The sequence below is a fragment of the Neomonachus schauinslandi genome, chromosome 1 (assembly GCF_002201575.2).
Source record: "Neomonachus schauinslandi chromosome 1, ASM220157v2, whole genome shotgun sequence".
Classification (NCBI taxonomy): Eukaryota; Metazoa; Chordata; class Mammalia; order Carnivora; family Phocidae; genus Neomonachus; species Neomonachus schauinslandi.
In genome coordinates, this window is record NC_058403.1 from 192,332,076 (window position 1) to 192,350,966 (window position 18,891).

The 18,891-nt window shown below is 45.3% G+C and overlaps 1 protein-coding gene across 1 annotated transcript in view; it reads right to left on the reverse strand.

Annotated features, from left to right (window-relative positions):
• CACNA2D3 (calcium voltage-gated channel auxiliary subunit alpha2delta 3) overlaps positions 1 to 18,891 on the reverse strand; it is an 856,949-nt gene that overhangs the window by 455,064 nt on the left and 382,994 nt on the right. The window contains exons 7-9 of the mRNA XM_021694907.1: positions 13,465 to 13,525; positions 13,217 to 13,367; positions 1,789 to 1,863 (exon numbers count right to left, since the gene is read on the reverse strand). Coding sequence (XP_021550582.1) covers positions 1,789 to 1,863; positions 13,217 to 13,367; positions 13,465 to 13,525 — 287 coding nt within the window. The remainder of the gene's footprint in view (positions 1 to 1,788; positions 1,864 to 13,216; positions 13,368 to 13,464; positions 13,526 to 18,891) is intronic.

The following is an 18,891-nucleotide window of genomic DNA, read 5'->3' on the forward strand; positions in this document are numbered from 1 at the left end:
ACTCCAGTCTTCAATATCCATACATTTTCAAAGACAATTTTAAATAAATGCTCATCCCACTTTCTCTAACAATTTTTTCCTTCATAAGACCTCAGACATCCAAATATCACACTGCTCCTTGTTTATTTGGGAAGCAGCCTGAAGGGAGGTCTTGATCATTTTAAGCATCTTTGCTATTTAATGTTGCAGGCACCATCACTGGACACCTATCTGAGGCTCTGGAGAATATTTCAATGCTACACTATTGGGAAGGGGGTGGAATCCAGACCCAGGCAATAGTCAAACAAGGGGAAGGTCCCTAGGAAAATCTGGCAATAAATTTTAAATAATTTAAAATTATTTAAAAAGATAAATTGAGATCTAAGTCATTCTTTCCTACCTTACCCTACAAAATGACCATGAACAAACATTCTCTAGATACACTTGTTCCTTGAACTACAATGTACTTCTTTCTTCCTCCAAACGTAAAGCTTATTATGGTGTTTCTTGCCCCTCAAATTGAAGCGTGGATATTAACTCTGATATAATTTTTCCTTCTCACTGTGTATTCTAGCTGGAATAAATTTTTCCTAATCCTGTGTTGTTCACTCCCTCAGAGATGCCCATCCAAATGCTTCTACCATCTGTACCTAAGATAGTACCAATGCCACTCCCTGCCCCCTTGAGCCAGGGGGTCTCCCCAGCACAGGCACTGCCTCACAGAAACCTGCCTTGCCGCTGCCCTCAGCCGGCCTCATGGGAGTCTGCTCTCCAGGGCAGGAGAAGCCCTGCATGGCAGATATAACAAAACAGTATGAGTAATGGCAGCTCTGCGTCCCAGGAAGTGTGATATTATTGCAGCCACAGCCACACCTTCAACCTAAATTGTTCCCTAGCCCTATAGGGGGTGGTATGGTGGTAGCTGCAGTGCTTTGTACTGACAAATTTAAAGATGGCTAAGGGGAGGGGCCCCTCAGTGGCTCAGTCTTGATTTTGGCTCAGGTCATGATCTCAGGGTCGCAACATCAAGCCCCACATCAGGCTCTGCACTGAGCGTGGCGCCTGCTTAAGATGCTCTCTCCCTCTCCCTCTGCCCTTCCCTCTCCTACTTGTGTGCTCTCCCTCTCTCTCTCTCTACAAAAAAATAAAAATAAAAAATAAATATGGCTAAAGAGAAACAGGATTTATTTTATTGAAATCTATTCTGGGAATTTTCCTAGAATGCTCCAACTAGAAGGACAACTTCTACCCCACTTCCTAAGGTCCTCCTTTAACACATCTTCCTTTTGTTCCACAATATTTATGCAGCAGGCAATGCTCAGAGCATTGAATATACAGCAGTGAGCAGAGATCATCCCTATCCTCATAAAGCTTACCTTCTAACCCGGGAGACAAGTTACCCCAATAGCTACCCCAATAATTATTTGATCAATTATAGTAAGAGCAACAAAAGATTTAGCAAGTAGTTTCAGTTTTCTTTGAATCTCAGCAAAAGCCATATGCTTCCAATGGTGTCAACACAGGTATCAAGCACAACACAGGATGTGCACAGAATAAGAAAAAAAGTAAACCAATGCAGTTATTTAGGAACTACTGAGTTTCTGAACTCAACATAATTATTTCATTGCCATGATTTTATCTGTGCCTCTTCATAAATGTTCTATACACTGGGGTTCCAAGGTCCTCAATAAAAGGCCAATACTATGATGAGTTTATAAAAATTAGAACAGAATTACTGTCAGCAAGCACTGTAAGGGAGACGAGGCTGCACCATGACCTCTGATGCACCTGCCCAGTTGCAGGCCCTACCTCCTTGTTTGTCCTGTCAGCTTGCACCAACGTCCCATTCAGGCAAGGTTCCACGTAGTGAAGCTCCTCATTATACTGCAAAGAGATGAAATAGCCAAGAGGATACACTTAATTAATCATTTGAGGGGTACCAGATAATTTAAGGATACATGCAAACAAACAAAGAAGCAACATAACTACAGGCTCAGTTCATTCACATAGGTGACTTTCCCAATTGGTGCCCCTAGATAAAATTGCGCTTAAGTGCTAATTTTCCTCTCTTGTTTGAGAGAAAAAGTTCTAGAGCATGTGCCGGTATATGGCAGTGTTAAGGGTATACACAGTTAACTGACAGTCCTTCGGGGGTGGCTCCAAACACTGGGGCTCTGTGGCCACGGCAGACAGTACATGATCCAGGTGAGATCTAAAGAGCACCCCAGACTTGGGCAAATATAGCTCCAGCTCCTGTTGTTGGTTTTCTGGGGTGCAAGGACCTGTGCATGGGTCACACATGAGTGACAACAGAATGCAGGAAAGGAGAAGCCTTGATGTTCCCCCGTCACTCTGGGAGGCTCTACAACTTCTGGTCAGAGCACTGCTCACAAGCGGTGGCATCCCCTACCACACAGGCCAATGTCAGCCTTCCCATTAGTTTTTATCGCAGAATACCTGGAATATGACCATTTGTTTTTGTCCAAAGCTCACAACAAGGAAGTGGAAACTTAAGCATGATTCTCTCCACTATGGCTAGGCTGGGTCCTTCCAAAACACCAGTCAGGTCATGTCGCCTCCTGCCAACCCATTCACACTTTCCACTGCTCTGCAGATAATCCTTCCCAGGGTGTGGCAGGGCTCTGGACACTTGGCCCTGTTGACCTTTCCAGCTTCACTCATTCATTAGCCCTCCCAAGAAACTTAGCACTAGCCAGCCCTGATTCCCTTCCTGTCCTCTGAGATATCCCATCTTGTCCTCCCACACAGGGCCCTCTGCCTGGAGCTCTTGCTCTGGCCTCTCCCAGCTGACTCCTGTTCATCCTCTGGGCAAGCTCATTCCTGCCTCCTCTGGGAAGCAGCCTCTGGTGTAGCTGAGGCTCCTTTCCTGTAAACTCCCAAATTCTGACAGCTTGGTGCCCAGGTCTCTTCCCACAGGTGGGCCCCCATTGTCAGGGTCCATATCTGGTTCCTCAGTGTGCCCCCTGTGACAAGCACAGGGCTGCGCCCACAGTCGGTGCCCAGAAACAATGTGTTCAATGAATGTCATCCCATTTCCATTCCAGCTACCAAAAGCCCAGCCCAGAGCTCCAGAGAAAAGGAACCAGAACCATCTCTCACAGGTCCAGCTCTCAAGCAAAGCCTGGCTAAGGAGTTCAGACTTTAAGTGCATGCACAGTGAGGACCATGGAGGGCTGTGCACAGGGAAGTGAGTGACTAAAGGGATGGGCATGGGCCCAATGCTCTGGGCACACTGCAGGGACAGACTGAAGAGGGCCAGACACGCAGCTGACCCAGCAGTGACAGAGACACATCCTGTTTCAGTGCCAAAGTGCTTGCTAGGCAGGCAGGAGCAGAGATAACGACATCAGCAACTCACTGTTACTGAGCGCTCACTTCATCTAGGCACAGGCTAGACTTCATTCACAGCATACCTCAACCTCATGTGGTAAGCGCTTCCAACCACACCCCCTTTACAGACGAGGAAACCAAGGCAGAGCAAGGATGATCAACTTGCCCAAAGTCCCCAGGGAGTCCACAAGGGGTGGAGTCCAGATTCGAACCCAGGCAGTCTGACCTCACAGCCAATCACCTCGGGCCCTCAAAGCCCCCAGTTTCTCCTCTCTGGCCCCCAAAGCCTCTGTGCTTCTCATCAGTCAGACTTTTGCTCCCCCTTTAATCTTTGTTCTTAGTCATGCAGAGCATTTGAAAAAAATCACAGCTCAATGGTCATAGAGCTTAGATCTCCTCTGAAGTGGCACAGAGGAAAAACACGTTTATGTGATTCTGAAATCAGCTATTGACAAATGACTTTCAGTCAACAAATGGAACACCATCTGAGGACTCAGGAAGCAATTCACAGTCCAACCTGAAGAAGAGCTCCTCCAACATTCTCAGGCCATATTGGACTGACGCTGGAAGTTGCTGGAAAAAGCAGCCATTCCCCTGTCCTCCACCTCCCTCGCTGACTGAGTTGCTCAGGGGAGACAAGATGCCCATTCCTAAAGCCAGAAGCATAAGCAGTCTTAGCCAATCACAGCCATCCCATCCTCCTCGGCTGGCTGCATGCTTTCCTACCCTGTCTTGAAGCTAGAGGTGGTCACGTGATCCATTCCCAGCCAACAAAACATAAAGGAGTCATTTTCTGGACAGTTTCAGTGAATTTTTTTTTTCTTCTTGCCATTAAAGGGAAACTCTTCTCTACCCACTGCCTTCCTTCCCACTTGGGATGCACTGCACAGCTGCAGCAGTCATTTTGCAACCATGAGGTGACAAGATTAAGGATGGAGAGCAAAGCGCAGGAAGACGGAGCCAGTGTGGGTCTTTGATGACACTGCTGAAGCATCATGTACCAAACATGCAGCTGCCCTGCTCCACGTCCATGAGATCATGAGATGCCCATATGCTGAAGCAGCCTTTATTCAGTTGTTCTGTACCTTGTACTCCCAAGGTTCCCAATTCCATTTGCCAGGAAAATTTTGAGCTTTATCTACATTCTGCCTAATATACATTATCAATATTGATTCCTATCGGGTTGCGTAGTCTGAGGTGAGAGTCAGGATGCTTGGGTCCACATTCTGCCTCTGCCATGTACTCCTTGTGTGGCCTTGGGAAAGTCACTGAACCTCAGGTCCTGCATTCTTTATGCATGAGAAGGTGCTAATTCATCTTCCATTTATCCTCCAGGGGCTCCTGTGAGGATCCAATGAGGCAACAGACTTGAAATTGCTTTGCTAGTGCGAAAGCCTGCACACGTGGGGGGCTGCCGAGGGGGCTAGAAAGTAAAGAACACCAAGATGTTCTTGCCCTCATCAGGGAGGAACATGTGCAGTAATCAAAACCATGCTCCCCATCACTGTGTGAGCCATGGCCACAGTAGAGGAATCTGCTCTTCTGAACCCCCGCCAGCTTGTTAGTGGCATCATCCAAGCTTGCAGTTGACTAATTTCCCTTGACTGCATCAGGATAAAGCTATGCTGAGCAATCTGGTCTGTATCACCAAAGGGAGTTGGGCTCAGCCATCCACGTGAGTGAACGGTACACACCAGGTGGCTGTGCCAAGGAGGCCCATCGGGTGTGCAAGCTCACCACGCTGCCTGGTGCTCCTCCCTAGGGGAACACCAAGGGCACCCCGCATGTGAAACTGTTTCCAAGCTCCCAGTAGCTCTCCGTTTGGAAACTTTCCAGTTTCTACATCTTAATGGATGTTCCCTAGATTTCTACGTTGTGAAACAATAATGTGGGATGACCATATCAATTCACAACTGAAGATCTGGTCACCGCTAGCCCTAAGATACAGTGGCCCGATAAACAGCTCTCCTTCATCCCTCCTTAAACAAGCAGATATCAGTCATCTAAAAAAGAACAGGATGCAGTGCACACCATCATCGTTGGCCAGGTGGAATTTTCTTCCACCATCTGAGTTTGCTGCCTCTCACTACCAGGAATGAATCTTAGAGAGGGACTCAGCCATCTCCCTCTCCACCCCGAAGTGGGTAGTCCTTCCTGTAAATTTCTGGGAAATGGAAAGAGTCTCCTAGCAGGATAGGCGAGGGCCCAGGCAGCCCTGGAGATGGTCCAGCCAGCCCACCAACCACTTGGTAAGAAGATGGACAAAGAACTTTCACCCCTTAAAGAGCTAGGACTGCCACATGGTAACCGTCTGTCTCCTTCTCCCTTTCTCCTTTCTGGTTGGCTCTCCTCTTCTGATTCACACAAGGGTAGAGCAGTAGAGCTAAAGCAATGGAGGCAGACAGGCCTGGGTTCAAATCCTGGCTCTGCCACACACCACCTGGGTAACCTTGGGGCTTTCCGCTCTCTGAGTCTCAGTGTTTGTGTTGGGGAAATGAGAACTGTAACTGAACTTCTCTTGTGAAGTCACTGTGAGGATGAAATGAGGTAATTCTGTTAAGAGTCAGCATAGAACTGGGCATGTAAGAAAGAGAAAGAAGGCATCTGGAGGCACGTGCACAAGGAAGAAAGAAAATCTATATGCGAGTATCATGTATGCTACCTAGAGAGAGAGACCAACAAGCATGCCCTCCACCTGGAGTCAACATTTGCTAAGTAGCCAGGGGGTGGTGAGGATAGGGGTCACGTGCCCCGGACCCCCTCTGGAGAGCACGGACTCTCCCTTCATGGGATAGATATGCTACACCAATAGGCTCATGGGACTATCTAAAAACCCAAGACAGAAACCATCAGGGTGCATGGTTGTACACTGTCCCACTCCATGCCACACTATGAACCTTCTCAGTGACCAGGGTCCTCGGCAGACATGGAGTCAAGACGATGCAGCCAACTTACTACCAACTCCCCTCCCAGGAAGGCATCCGCTATGGAGCCCTTTGGTCCTTTGTTTGCCCACTGAATAGCAACTAAGCACCTGCTATGTCCAGGGACACAAAACACTGACTAAATTTGCACATGACCATCATTGGAGAGTGATCATGACCCACTTTTTCTTACTTTTATCCGTAAAAGAATATGCTCATTAAATCTAAAGATAACGGCTATTTTCCCTTTTCATGATAGAAAGTACTCATCTAGGATGCTGTCATGGTCCATCCGAAAAACAAAAACAGGCTTGGGGTAAACCCATGATCTTCTTCAGGGGTTAGACTACATCCCACCCTTCTCTTCTCTCGGGAACTGTCCTTCTCTTTCTCCCATGCCAACCACACAACTCTGCATTCTGACTGCAAGGACACATCACCATCTGCCTTTTCCTTCCTTCTGTGAAATCCTTGTAACCATTCCCTACATCTACCATTTTAAGGACTCAGCAAAATCCTCAATGGGAATTTTAATGATGATCTAAAATAGGAAATCCAAGCTTTAAGTTTCATTAAATGAATGGCCAGAACTTGTTTGAGAAAGATCCAAACACAAAGAATAAATGGGTTGGGCTCGCCCACCAAGGCTCACACAAGCTTTGGTGTTGGTGTAGAATTGTGTCACATGCTGGCTCATGTAAATCGAAGCCTAGAGCCCAAGAGTGAAAATCAGCTGACTCTGGACTCTGGATGATAGTGAGAACTCAACCCTACTTCAGGTTGAAAGCTGGACCTGAGGATGAAAGCAATGGAGCTTTCAGGCCTAACAGAAGAAGACTGTTAGTTGCCTAAAAAAGAGGATGAGGGGAGACCTAACTAAGAAGGAGAAAATTTAGGGGGGCATCCCCACATGTCACCCTACAGCTGACCCTCATGTCCTCCACTGCCTCTAGATGAAGTCCCAGTTGTTCTATATGGCTGACCAGACTTGCTGGGTCTGGCCTGCCTCTCTCAATCCAGCCCCATTCTTTTTATCATCAACCACCTCCCCACCCACTGCACCTCCCACATTCATCCCCAACTCCAATAAGTCCAGACAATGAAACTCCTTTCAGTCAATCCCCACCAGGCCTGTACTTCCTGGGGGTGGGGGAGAAGTAACTACCACCTGCAAATAGCACCTTCCTCCTGTAGATTCCCCCCCTGAGTCATCACTCCTTTCAAGAAGCCATCACTGAGTCCCCAGCTGGTTACTTGCCCTCCCTGCCCCCTCCAAGACTGTACCACTCCCACTCTGCTGTGAGTACCTGCTTCCCGCTTATCCCCACACCCAATACTCACACACACAAAACCTCCAGGTCCACAGTGGGGGACAACCTGTCTTCCTTATTTACAGAGGCAGCCCTAGTACAATACTTAATTCTTAGCACTGAATAGAATTTGTTAAATGAATAATCAGAACAAAGAAATGAAAAGCAAAGTCATAGAGAAGATTACAGAGTGAAAAGAAGAGAAACAAAGCCTAGACAAAAAAAAATTGACACAGGAAAATACAAAACAAAACAAAAGAATCTCCACCCCTTTCAAAAAAAAAACAGATAAATAGAAAGTAAATGAAGTAAGTGGGTACGTTTTAGGGAATCCTAAGTTCCACAAAAAAAAAAAAAAAATAGAATTAAAATGCTGGCACACTCATGCAATGCAAGAAAGTAATGTAGAATTACTAGAACTCCATTAAATATTTATATGGTTTTATCGGTGCGCTTTTGATTAAACAACCTTTAGAATGAAAATGTGGAGGGCTTATGTACGAAGCAGATGAACCCACAATATTTTCACCAACAGAGGCATCCCCGGGATCTTCTACATTACAAAAGCTTCTTGTGTAATTTGAAACACGACTGGACGTAATTAGTAGTACAGAACAAATGAGCACTGCAAAAAAATACCATCCTCATACTTTTAATACGGAATCGATTACTTTAAAAAGCAAATCCATAGCAGACAAAGCACTGGAGAAACAGTTCTAAAGAAAATCCTGCAAATTGAAACCAGGGCACCAGAAAGTTCTGGGTTGAACTAACAAATGATGCTCTTCTCTATTCAGCTCTGCACAAACACAGGCTGCAGGAGGCATTTAAATTGATTTAATAATATCAGTCCAGTTAATACTGTGTTCATTTAATGCATGGCTTAGGCTTCTGTAAAATCATTTTTCAAATTTCAGCATCGACAGAATTAGCACCCTCATTTTTATGATAATATTGTTAATTTAATGCATGGCTTGTAGTTAGACTTCAAAGTAAATCAGAAAAATATGCCTTTTCTCTTGTCAGTGACATCTCTCTTCATGCACCAGTGGTTTGACCTTAAATTTTAACTTCGGCTGCACAAAATCACTCTCATATTTCTTCTATTCTTCTATAATTCGATCATTTAGTTCATCAGTCTTAGATTTTGCAATACCCTGCCCATGAAAGCTAAAACAGTTTTTAACATTATCATTTCATGTTTATTCTCCGGAAAGATCTGAATTGGAAGCTTTTCAGTATAATATATAAGATGCATTTAGCCAGTGAGCTTCATACAAACATGCAAACATGCAAAAATGACTGAAATGGCCAAGAAAAGGCTTTTCCACTATTTACCCCCCTCTCCTCCCCTCCCTATTAGGGCCCTGAAAACCAAACAGCAATAATGAAGTAGATTTGTATAAACAAATATCTACAACAAACAAGGGCTTCCACCATGGTAAAACAAGAATGTATTCTTTACTTTCTCCCTAAAACTCTGAAATGTCTCCTCACACATCTACTCAGCCAGCAGGAGAAAACTGACAGTGTAATGAAGGGTGAAATGATAATGTCCTCTCCCGTAAATGGAATCCAGCCGACAAGAACAATGCACTCAAACAGATTTGCAGGGCATTCTGGACGGAGCTTCAGACCTCCCATCCCCCTGGACTTACAAGAACCTGCAGTGGGGTCTCCCTCTAGACGGAGGCAAGTAACCATTTTAAATAGACGGAAAAACTTACATACACCATATTACTAACTAGAGCAATGTTGCCAGTGTAGAAATATAAGGTAATGGAGAAAAAAAAAACACCACCATGATGTGGCAAGGCATCATTGGTGAAACATACTCAGCGTTGAGAGGGACAGTTCCAGGGAATACACATGGAGATCCACCAATTATCAATCCACTATTTAGAACCCTCAAAGTGTTGGTGTAATGGACTGAATGTGTCTACCTCCGCCCCCCCAACTGCATGTTGAAGCCTTATCCCACGGTGTGGTGGTATTTGGAGATGGGGCCTTTGGGAGGTGATTAGGGCTAGGTGAGGTCATGATGGTCCAGCCTCATGATGGGATTAGTGCCTGCATAAGGGGAGACATGACGGAGCTTGCTCCCTCTCTCTTTCTCTCTCCATGAGCACACATCCTCACAGAAACCAAACCCTCCTGGACCTTGAGCTTGGACTTTCCAGCCTCTAGGACTAAGAAAATAATTTTCTGTATGTCAGCCACCCAGTTTGTTATTTTGTTACAGCAGATGGAGCTAATACAGGCATACCTTGTTTTATTGTGTTCACAGATACTATGTTTATTTTTTTACAAGATTACTTCTTAAAGGTTTCCGGCAACTCTCTGCAAAGCAAGTCTATCAGCACCATTTTTTCAACCGTGTTTGCTAACTTTGTGTCTCTCTGTCACATTTTGGTAATTCTCACAATATTTCAACCTTTTTCAATATTATATTTGTTATGGTGCTCTGGGATCATCACTTAAAAGCTCAGATGATGATTAGTATTTTTTAGCAATAAAGTATTTTAAAATTAAGGTACAGACATTGTCTTTTAGACAAAATGCTATTGCACACTTACAGACTATAGTATAGCGTAAACATAACTTTTATATGCACTGGTAAACCAAAAACTTCATTTGTCTTACTTTATCGCAATACCCGCTAAATTTCGGTGGTCTGGTCCCAAAGCTGCCATATCTCCAAGGTATGCCTGTACACTTTCTAAGTGTGTAAACATTATAACATCCTACTTAATGGACATTCTCATAATACCTACGTATGTGCATACCCTTTGGGGCAGCAATTTCACTTCTAGATACTATTCAATAGAAGCATACCCAACCCTGCAAAAATACAGGCCCAAGTCCACTCTCTGCAGCACTCTCGAGTGGAAAAGAGACCCATAACAGCATGATGCCCAGCAAAGGAGGACTGGTTAAATAATTAATGTCAGCTAGAGGTGATGAAATGCTCTGCTCTTCAAATATACTTGCTTACCGATATGAGTATAGAAGCAAGTTGCTGAATATTGTGGAAAATAGGATTCTATTGCTGTGCAAAAATTATGTATGTTCATATACATGGAAAAACTTGGAACAATATGTGGCAAACAGCAAGGAAATAGGAACTTTTCGGAATTGTTTAAAATTTTCACATATGTTGCTTATAATAAAATAATCAACGTGTAAAAGTTACTGTTAATCAGTGGTTCCTTTTATCACCTTGGGCTTTCAATATAAATTTACGAACAAATTTGATCCATTCTCTTACCCATTAGGGGGACAGAGTTCATGATTTTACTATAGAGGCTTCAAATAAAAAAAGTTCAGAGTATCTTTCTATTCATCAAAATAATTACGTAAATAGTCTCAAAGCTGATCATTTATGTTGAAAACTAACAAGCAGATGTACAATGAGGGTTAATGGGACCTCTAATGGGTGTCTTTATATAAGGGGACAATTTGGGGTAAAAAAAATATTTTTCCCCTTAACTATTCTAAAATAAATAGCATGTCTACTTTCAATTATCTTAATCGCTCTGTCTTCATTATTGAGTTGACACTGTTTGTATATCTTAATGAACTTACAAAGATTATTTCAATCGATTGCTTTTGTTAACAGAACGATAAATCCTGACCGATAAAGGATCCACAATGTAATTAGTTAGCACTTCTTATTATGCTAATTTCTGATACTTCTGTAATGAGTAATTAAAGATTAATAAGAAAGATAGTCCCAAATTAGTGGTTTCTTATCTGTGAATGCTTCGGGATGTGTGGGGGATCAAGCTACATTTGCATATTCACGAGGAGACTATATATTTGCATATTCACGAGGCGACTGGAAACTAGAGTAACTTTGCTTGATTTAGAAACCCTAAGTTCTGTCTCAAAGTATCCCTGAAAGAACCCTGCCCTGGGGCCATCCAGTTTCAGGGCAAGACGGTGGAGCAGTTAACTTGTCTCTTCACTTCTGCTCACGAAGCAGAAGGAGGTAAAGCCAGACAGTTTCTGAGTTCTTCCTGGGCCACTTTTTCTGGCTATGTGACCTCAAGCTGGTGGCTTCTACCTTGTGGGGCCTCTGTCTCCACACCACATGGCACAGAGCTGGGGTGAAACCCCAACAAGATCATCCACATCGGACACTTAGGAGGAGTGGGCAAGGCGGCTGTAGGGATTCTTCTTTCAACACGTATTTAAACTCTTACTCTTTCCCAGGCACTGTCCCAGGCACTGGGTCTAGTGAATAAATAAACAATAAATAAATAACCCCTACTCCCATGGAATTTCTTGTTCTCTTTCTCTTCCTTTTCTTCTTCAGGGCTTTTTGAAATTGGAAGCTATAAATCATGGGTGCTCTGCAGCTGCGTCTTCTTGCTCAGTCTCCTCAGAAGCACGCAGGCAGGACACTAATTCAAGCAATCCCAATGCAATATAAATCCCAATGCAATATAAATCCAAAGTATCGTGATGACGCACTCTGCTCGGGAGCCTGGGGAAGCCACGCGGACCAACAAGCTTGGAGCCCGTCTGCGCTGCTCTTCAAATAACACCCCTGCCTTCACATCCTGCCCTCGGTGTGGGCCTCCTGGGCCCAGGCTCAGGTAATTCTGGCAGCAGCTCTGTGGGTGATGTGATTACTCAAGCTTCCGCTGGTGGGCTGATGGCTCAGACTGATGTGGTTTGCCCCAAGATGTGCAGCTAGCTATATGTGGCAGAACTAGGGTTCAAAACTAGGTCCCAACCCCAAAGTGCCAGGTCCATCACCCTTGCACGCTGCCCCGGCTGCCTGCTGTAGCCACTTGGTGTCCTAGGTAGAGGTGATGTGGCAAAGCACAGTTGACCACCGGGCAGGAGCACCTGGTTAATTACTCAGGGAAAAGCAGTGGGCTAATTGTGGCTCTAATCTTTAGGGAGAGTAGGAGGGACATCACACCACAGAACTGGGGAGAAGAGGAAAAAGAACTGGAGATGGAAACCAGAATTAGTGTTCCTTTCCAGGGCATGTTACTGCCCTACCGGGGTCTTGGGTCTCCCACGTCCCTGCTCTTGGACCTCAGGCAAGTCACTGACCCTCTCAAGCCCAGCAGCTCCACCTGAGAAAATGCAAAAACCACCTTCCACCTCCTAGAGCTGCCATGAGGAACAAAGAAATGCAAATACAAAGAGTAAGCAAATGGCATTCAGTAGGTATTTAATAAATGCCACTTTGGTTTCCGAAGCTGAGATCAAGTGTTCTGTGAGCCTTAGACAGCTCTCCACAGTTTAGTTGTTTTAGCATCATGATTATTATTACTATCATTGTCATCAGACTAATCTAGCTTAAAGTTAATTTCCACTAGCCATTTAAGGAACATCTTGCAAGGTCTAATTCCCCAAGGTTCCAAAAAGGTTGCCTCCCAGGAAAACCAAATCTAGTGCTACTCTGCCAGGTGGCCATACCTGAGTGCGTGGTACAGAGAGGAAATATGCTCCACTGCTTTCCCAGACCCTGAAAGCCTTTCCAACATCCTGATTCCGTGAACCCCCATGGGACTCACCGGTCCTCATCTGGGGTGGGATGTGTGTACAAAAGCAATGAGAATGTGAACCAGTTGCTGCTAAAAGAGCAGATGGACCCAAAGTGCAGAGAAAGCACAAAACAGATGCACTCACAGCAATTATGTTGAAAAAGTCATCATCCCCCAGTGTATCCAGAATAGATGAGACGGTTTGCTTTGCAATAGTGAGACGCAGTCCTTTCATGCTGCCACTGACATCCACTAAAATGACCACGTCTTTCGGAGAAGTCGCTGCCTGGATGTACCTAGGTCAGGGGAAAATTAAGTAAAAATGAAGTAAAAATGAACCTCTTTGCGAGTTCTCTCTTTAAAACGTAATGAAGAGGTTTGACCATTTCCTACCATTTTCGGTTCCTGCAGTCAAAGGCAATGACTCCATTCTCATCTGGTTCCCATTTAATCCCTAGAAGAAAAATGGAGTTATGAGAAACCCAGAAACTTCAAATATTTATTCATAGCATTTCAAGGCTGCTCTGCTTTGCTGATTGAACAGACAGGGTGAAAAATCACATGCAACGACCAGCCCTGGAGCTCATCACATGCTCCATCGCCACCTCTGGGAAGGTGCTTTCGTGCTGTAACACCATAGCGAACATGGCCTTAGCTCAGTTGTTCAAGGCCTGCTGGAGAGTGGGGACATCCTCAGTAACGTGTTATCTGTCAACAAACGACGTGACTCCAGCCCCTTCCCGTGGCCAATGGTCATTTCTCACTGTCCAGCAAGTTGTTGGACCTGGTAGCATCATTCACAGACTTCTGGGCAGAGTCAGGCCATGTAACTGGGTCTGGGCAAAGCAATGTGTGTAGCATGGTGCGTAGAAAGCCTCGATACATTTTCATCCCAGAATATACACAGGTCTGTTTTCCCCTCACTTCTGTATTTATAATCAGGGATACTGGCCTGGCTTTCCACACTGAGATGGAAAAAAAAATGGCCATAATTATGCTGTGTTACAAAGTTTGAATTTCAGGCTTTGAAGCCTGGGGAGTTTTCCCCATGTGTAAGATGGGATCCCATATCCTTCGTCTTGTGGTTTGCAGACTGGTCAGGATACGTCCAAGGTTGACATTCTCTATTTATAACTTGGTTGTTAAGAATAAAATTTCATTTAAAAAGAAAAGTGGTTGCTGCCTGAAAATAAGATAGTGAATCATTGTTTTCATCCCTGAGTGCTGCTCAGGGATGGAGGATTTAAAATACAGACTTTAGAGTGAAGAAAATAAAAACAGAAAAATGACTTTCACAGGAGGAAATCCTGACTCAGATGGTAGCACTGGGAGTCTCCTGTCCAATTACTGATGGCCAGGTTTCAGGATCCTGCCAAAATAATAATAGTATGTGCTTGAGATAACACCCCCAAATTAGTACTCAGAAAACCATGAGATGGTAGTTTGCTACCCAGAGAATCATTTTATTATGTTCTCCTTGTACCTACATGTCCCACCTACAAATGGGCCAATTTAAAGAGTTTCCTGTACCAAATCAGAAACCAGAAGTATGAGAATCGAAGGTCATTAGGCAACGAAGACAAAATAAATCCGACATGCTATTGTACACTAAGGGACAAGAACACAGTTTATTTAAAAATAAGAAATACACTGCTTTGTATAAAGCCAAGTACAGTTAGGGTAGCATGGTCTTAACACATAGTGAAATTATATCCATAGTGAGGCTAGGTAATGTTCCAATATCAAAAGCATTGGTTTGAACCCAAATAAAGAGATTTTTTTTTTTTTTTTAATGAGTTGACCCATGGTAGACCTTCAGCGGATGTTTGTTTCTTGAATTGAATTGTGGTGAGTGTTCTTAGACCAGGACTGTGCCCAATCCTGCTCCGCCCCTCCCCATCCTTCCTCCCCATCACAGCCCCATCCCTGTGTGCCCCACAAGACAAGAAAAGGTACAATTCTTTTTTTATAGTACCAGCTTTTAGGCTAGGGCCTGGGGGCGGAGGGGAGGGATTAAAGACACTTAACGCCCTCCTTCTGGTTTGAGATCATTCCCCTGCACATGGGCATGTAACTCCTCCCAGGCACTGCTGTACTTGGTGCTTTTTGAAAAGCTGACATGAAATTTGTCTGTTGGGAAACGTGGTAAAGGATACAATTCCAGAAGAAAGTGGAACAGACAGGACAACCGCAGAGCCTTTTGCCTACTCATCACAATGTTCATCAAACTCCAGTACTCTGCCAGTTGATGGACAGAGCAGTGACTGGGAAACATGGACCTGGCCCTTGCCTGCCCTCAGGAGGCCTCACATCAGCAGGGAAGCTGGCACATGATAAGAAATCACATGCACCAGAGATGTCACAAAGATGAAGTGCCTGAGGCTATGGTAGTGTGCAAAAGGTGATCCCAATCTCTAATAGGAAGAAGGATCTTCTTCCAGTGAGAGCAGAAGGATGGTATATTAGTTTTCTAGAGCTGATGTAACAAAAGTCCTACAAATTGGGTGGGTTAACAGGAAAGAACTCTCTCACAGTTTTGGAGGATAGAAGTCTAAAATCAAGGTGTTGGTGGGCCACATTTCCCTCTAAAGCTCTAGAGAGGAAATTCTTCTCACCTCTTCTCAGCTTCTGCTGGCTCCCAGCAATCCTTGGTGCTCCTTGACTTGTAGCTGCATCACCTCAATCTCTGTCTCTGTCTTCCTTCTGTCTTCGTCCTCTCCTCTTATAAGGACATCAGTCATATTGGATTTAGGGCCCGCCCTAATTCAGTGTGATCTCATCCCAACTTACTTAATTACATTTGCAAAGACCCCTATTTCCAAGTCAGGTCACATACTGAGGCTCCAGGTGGACATAAATAATTTGGGGGAGGCACGACTCAATCCACTGCAGATGGGTAGGACTTATAAAACAAAAGTAAGTGGTGGCCACAGGGTGAATAAGAATACCCACGCATACAGAACGACATGTGCAAAGGTCCTGAGGTTGAAAAGAGCATGTCAAGTTCAAGGAACTGGAGAAATTCTGGTATGGCTGTGCACAGAGAATGTCTAGGACAGAGGAAAGGAGCCTGGGTGGCAGCAGAAACCATGCGACTTGAGGCCTTTCCTGGTAAGGACTTGAGGTACACATTGAGTGGGGATGAAGACCCTACCTTGAGACAGTTCTAGGCATAGCTGTCTAAGGTGGAACAATAAAGGTCACACCTTGACTCAAGTCAGGACTGGATGGGCCCTGAGGGGCCATCTTGCCCAAACTTGACTCTTGGGTCAAAAATCTTCAACTCATAGAAGGGACTCTAGGCTCTCAGAGGTCAGAAGATCTTCCTGAGATTTCCAGTTATGACTAGGACTTGTCTCCCAAGTCCCCACCCACCATGCTTTTCCTTACATAGGCATTTCCATGAAGATGTCCCATGAGAAGTTCTCTGGGTGTTAGCATGAGTTAAATGAATAAAAGTAAAACTGGTTTCTATGCTCTGCATGGGAAAGACACCTAAGGGCCTTTAATCTGCTCATGTCATTTTGAATCTCTACAACTGGATTGACAGAGGCAGCACTGACCAAGCGAACTGACCACTGAGCCCTTCCTTTTCCAATCTCACAACAAAATGTTTTAGGAGACAAACTTCAGGAAACCCTGCCCCAGATGGTACTATCTTCCCTAGGATATATCAACTTTCCAGGATATAATTTTTTTTACACACAGATATTTTGAATATCTTCAAGTAACTTCAAATCCCAGAGAAATAATAGTTGGCTCATCCTAAATCTTTCAGAACCGGGAAATCGACACTTAACCAAGAAGCACCTCCATGAGCTATATAATTTCTGGGATTGACAGTATGCCTTTTTGGGATGCCACCCAGGTTGGCTGGGGCATGAATTTCAAAATAAAAAGAATGATGCAGTCATTGGCTTGGGAAGACTTGGAGGAAGGGGAGCAGTAGAGAAAAGAAAAGGACCATAGCTCTATGCTGTAATTATGTCAGTTCCCCACTTGATCACTGCATCCCACCAGACTGTAGCCGGGGACCAGCTTCCCAGAGAGGCAGCAGCTCTACTGCAGCTGAGGAGGCAGGGCTGCTACTACCAGTGTGATAGGCGTAAACTCTGATCTACTGAGTGATTCGTTCATTCAACAAATACATACTAATACGTAGGTTGAGGATGGTAACAGAGTGATAGCCAAATGTCTCCATCCTCCTGGGGTAGATATCCTAGCAAAGAAGATGGGGACTGAAAGCCTGATGGCTCAGGATTGCAGGGCAGAGTTCGTATTTTATAGAGTAAGAACTGCCATGAGAACAAAGCATGAAAGAGGTGGTGAAAATATTAACACCATCACCAACTCCCTCCCATCCCGCTGGTATGACTTGGTCGGTCAGTTAACCTCCTGGTCTGTTTCCTCATTGGTAAAATGTAGATTATAGTAGCTCCAGCCCACAGGATCATTGTGAGGATTAAATCAGACAATGCTTGTGTAAACACCCAGCACAGTGCTCAATAAATGGGGGTCACTATCACTAGCACTAATATTAATATGACATTAATATTAACGGCACCCCCGAAGACTCCCAAGGATGACACTGAAATAAACGGAGCTTCGATAAGGCCTGAGTAACCAATCCTGCAGAGCTCACAGGCCCTTTACTAGTATTTTGTTGCTGCGGTGGTTGCTGGTGTTCAGGAGAGCCTCCCCGAGGCTCTGTGTTCTCTCTCTGTTCAGTGAGACCTTTTTTGTAATACAGGCACTGAAAGGTAGACCAGTACCTTGGAAACTGGGTATCAGACCACAAAAGTCTTTTCCCATAGAGTTACACTGTTCAACGTGATAGCTACTAGCCACATGTGGCGACTTAATTTTAGATTTAAATTAACTCAATTTAGGGGGCGGAGCAAGATGGCGGAGGAGTAGGAGACCTGGATTTCGTCTCCTCTCAGGAATTCAGCTGGATAGGGATCAAACCATTCTGAACACCTACAAACTCAAAAGGACATCAAAGAAAAGAAGAGCAACAACTCTCTGAACAGAAAAGCGACCACTTTCTGGAAGGTAGGAGGTGCGGAGAAGTGAATCCGAGGCGATATTCGGGAGGATAGACGGCGGGGGAGGGGCCTCCGTGGGCCGCTTCTGGCAAGTGATAGAGCCGCGGAGCACAAAATCGGAACTTTTAAAAGTCTGCTCCACTGAGGGACGTCACTCTGGTGGCTAAGCGGGGGGGTGGAACCCTCCGGGACAGTGTGGTCTCAGGACCCACGGGTCACAGAAAGACCGGGGGTGCCTGAGTGTGGCAGAGCTCCCAGGTAACGGAGCAGGGAAGCCGGCTGCAGAGGCGGAGCCCAGGTGCGGGCTCTCAGCTCGGGGTTGCCATAAACCGTGATCCGCGGCACAGTCGGGCCACTGCTCCTCCAGCAGGGACCCAACAAGCGGCAGATCTGGGGAGACTCACCTTCCTCCCCCGGGAGGAGCCGCGCAGGAGTGCACCGCAGGGATCTGCTGGGTTTGGAGACTCCACCCGGGGTTGGGTGCCAGAGATAGAAATGCGCGGTCACAGGCCGGGTGAGCACGGAGTGCGGCTGGAGACCGGGGAGACGGGAGTGACTGACGGCTTTTCTCTGGGGGCTCACTGAGAAGCGGGGCCCCGAGTTCTCGGCTCCTCCGCGGTGGAGATTGGGAGGCCGCCATTTTCACTCTCCGCCTCCAAAGCTGTACGGAAAGCTCCCAGGGAACAAAAGCCCCGGAGAGCAAACCTGAGCAGATTACTTAGCTAGGAGGGGGCAAGGGCGGGGCAATTCTGCCTCCGGCAAAGACATTTGG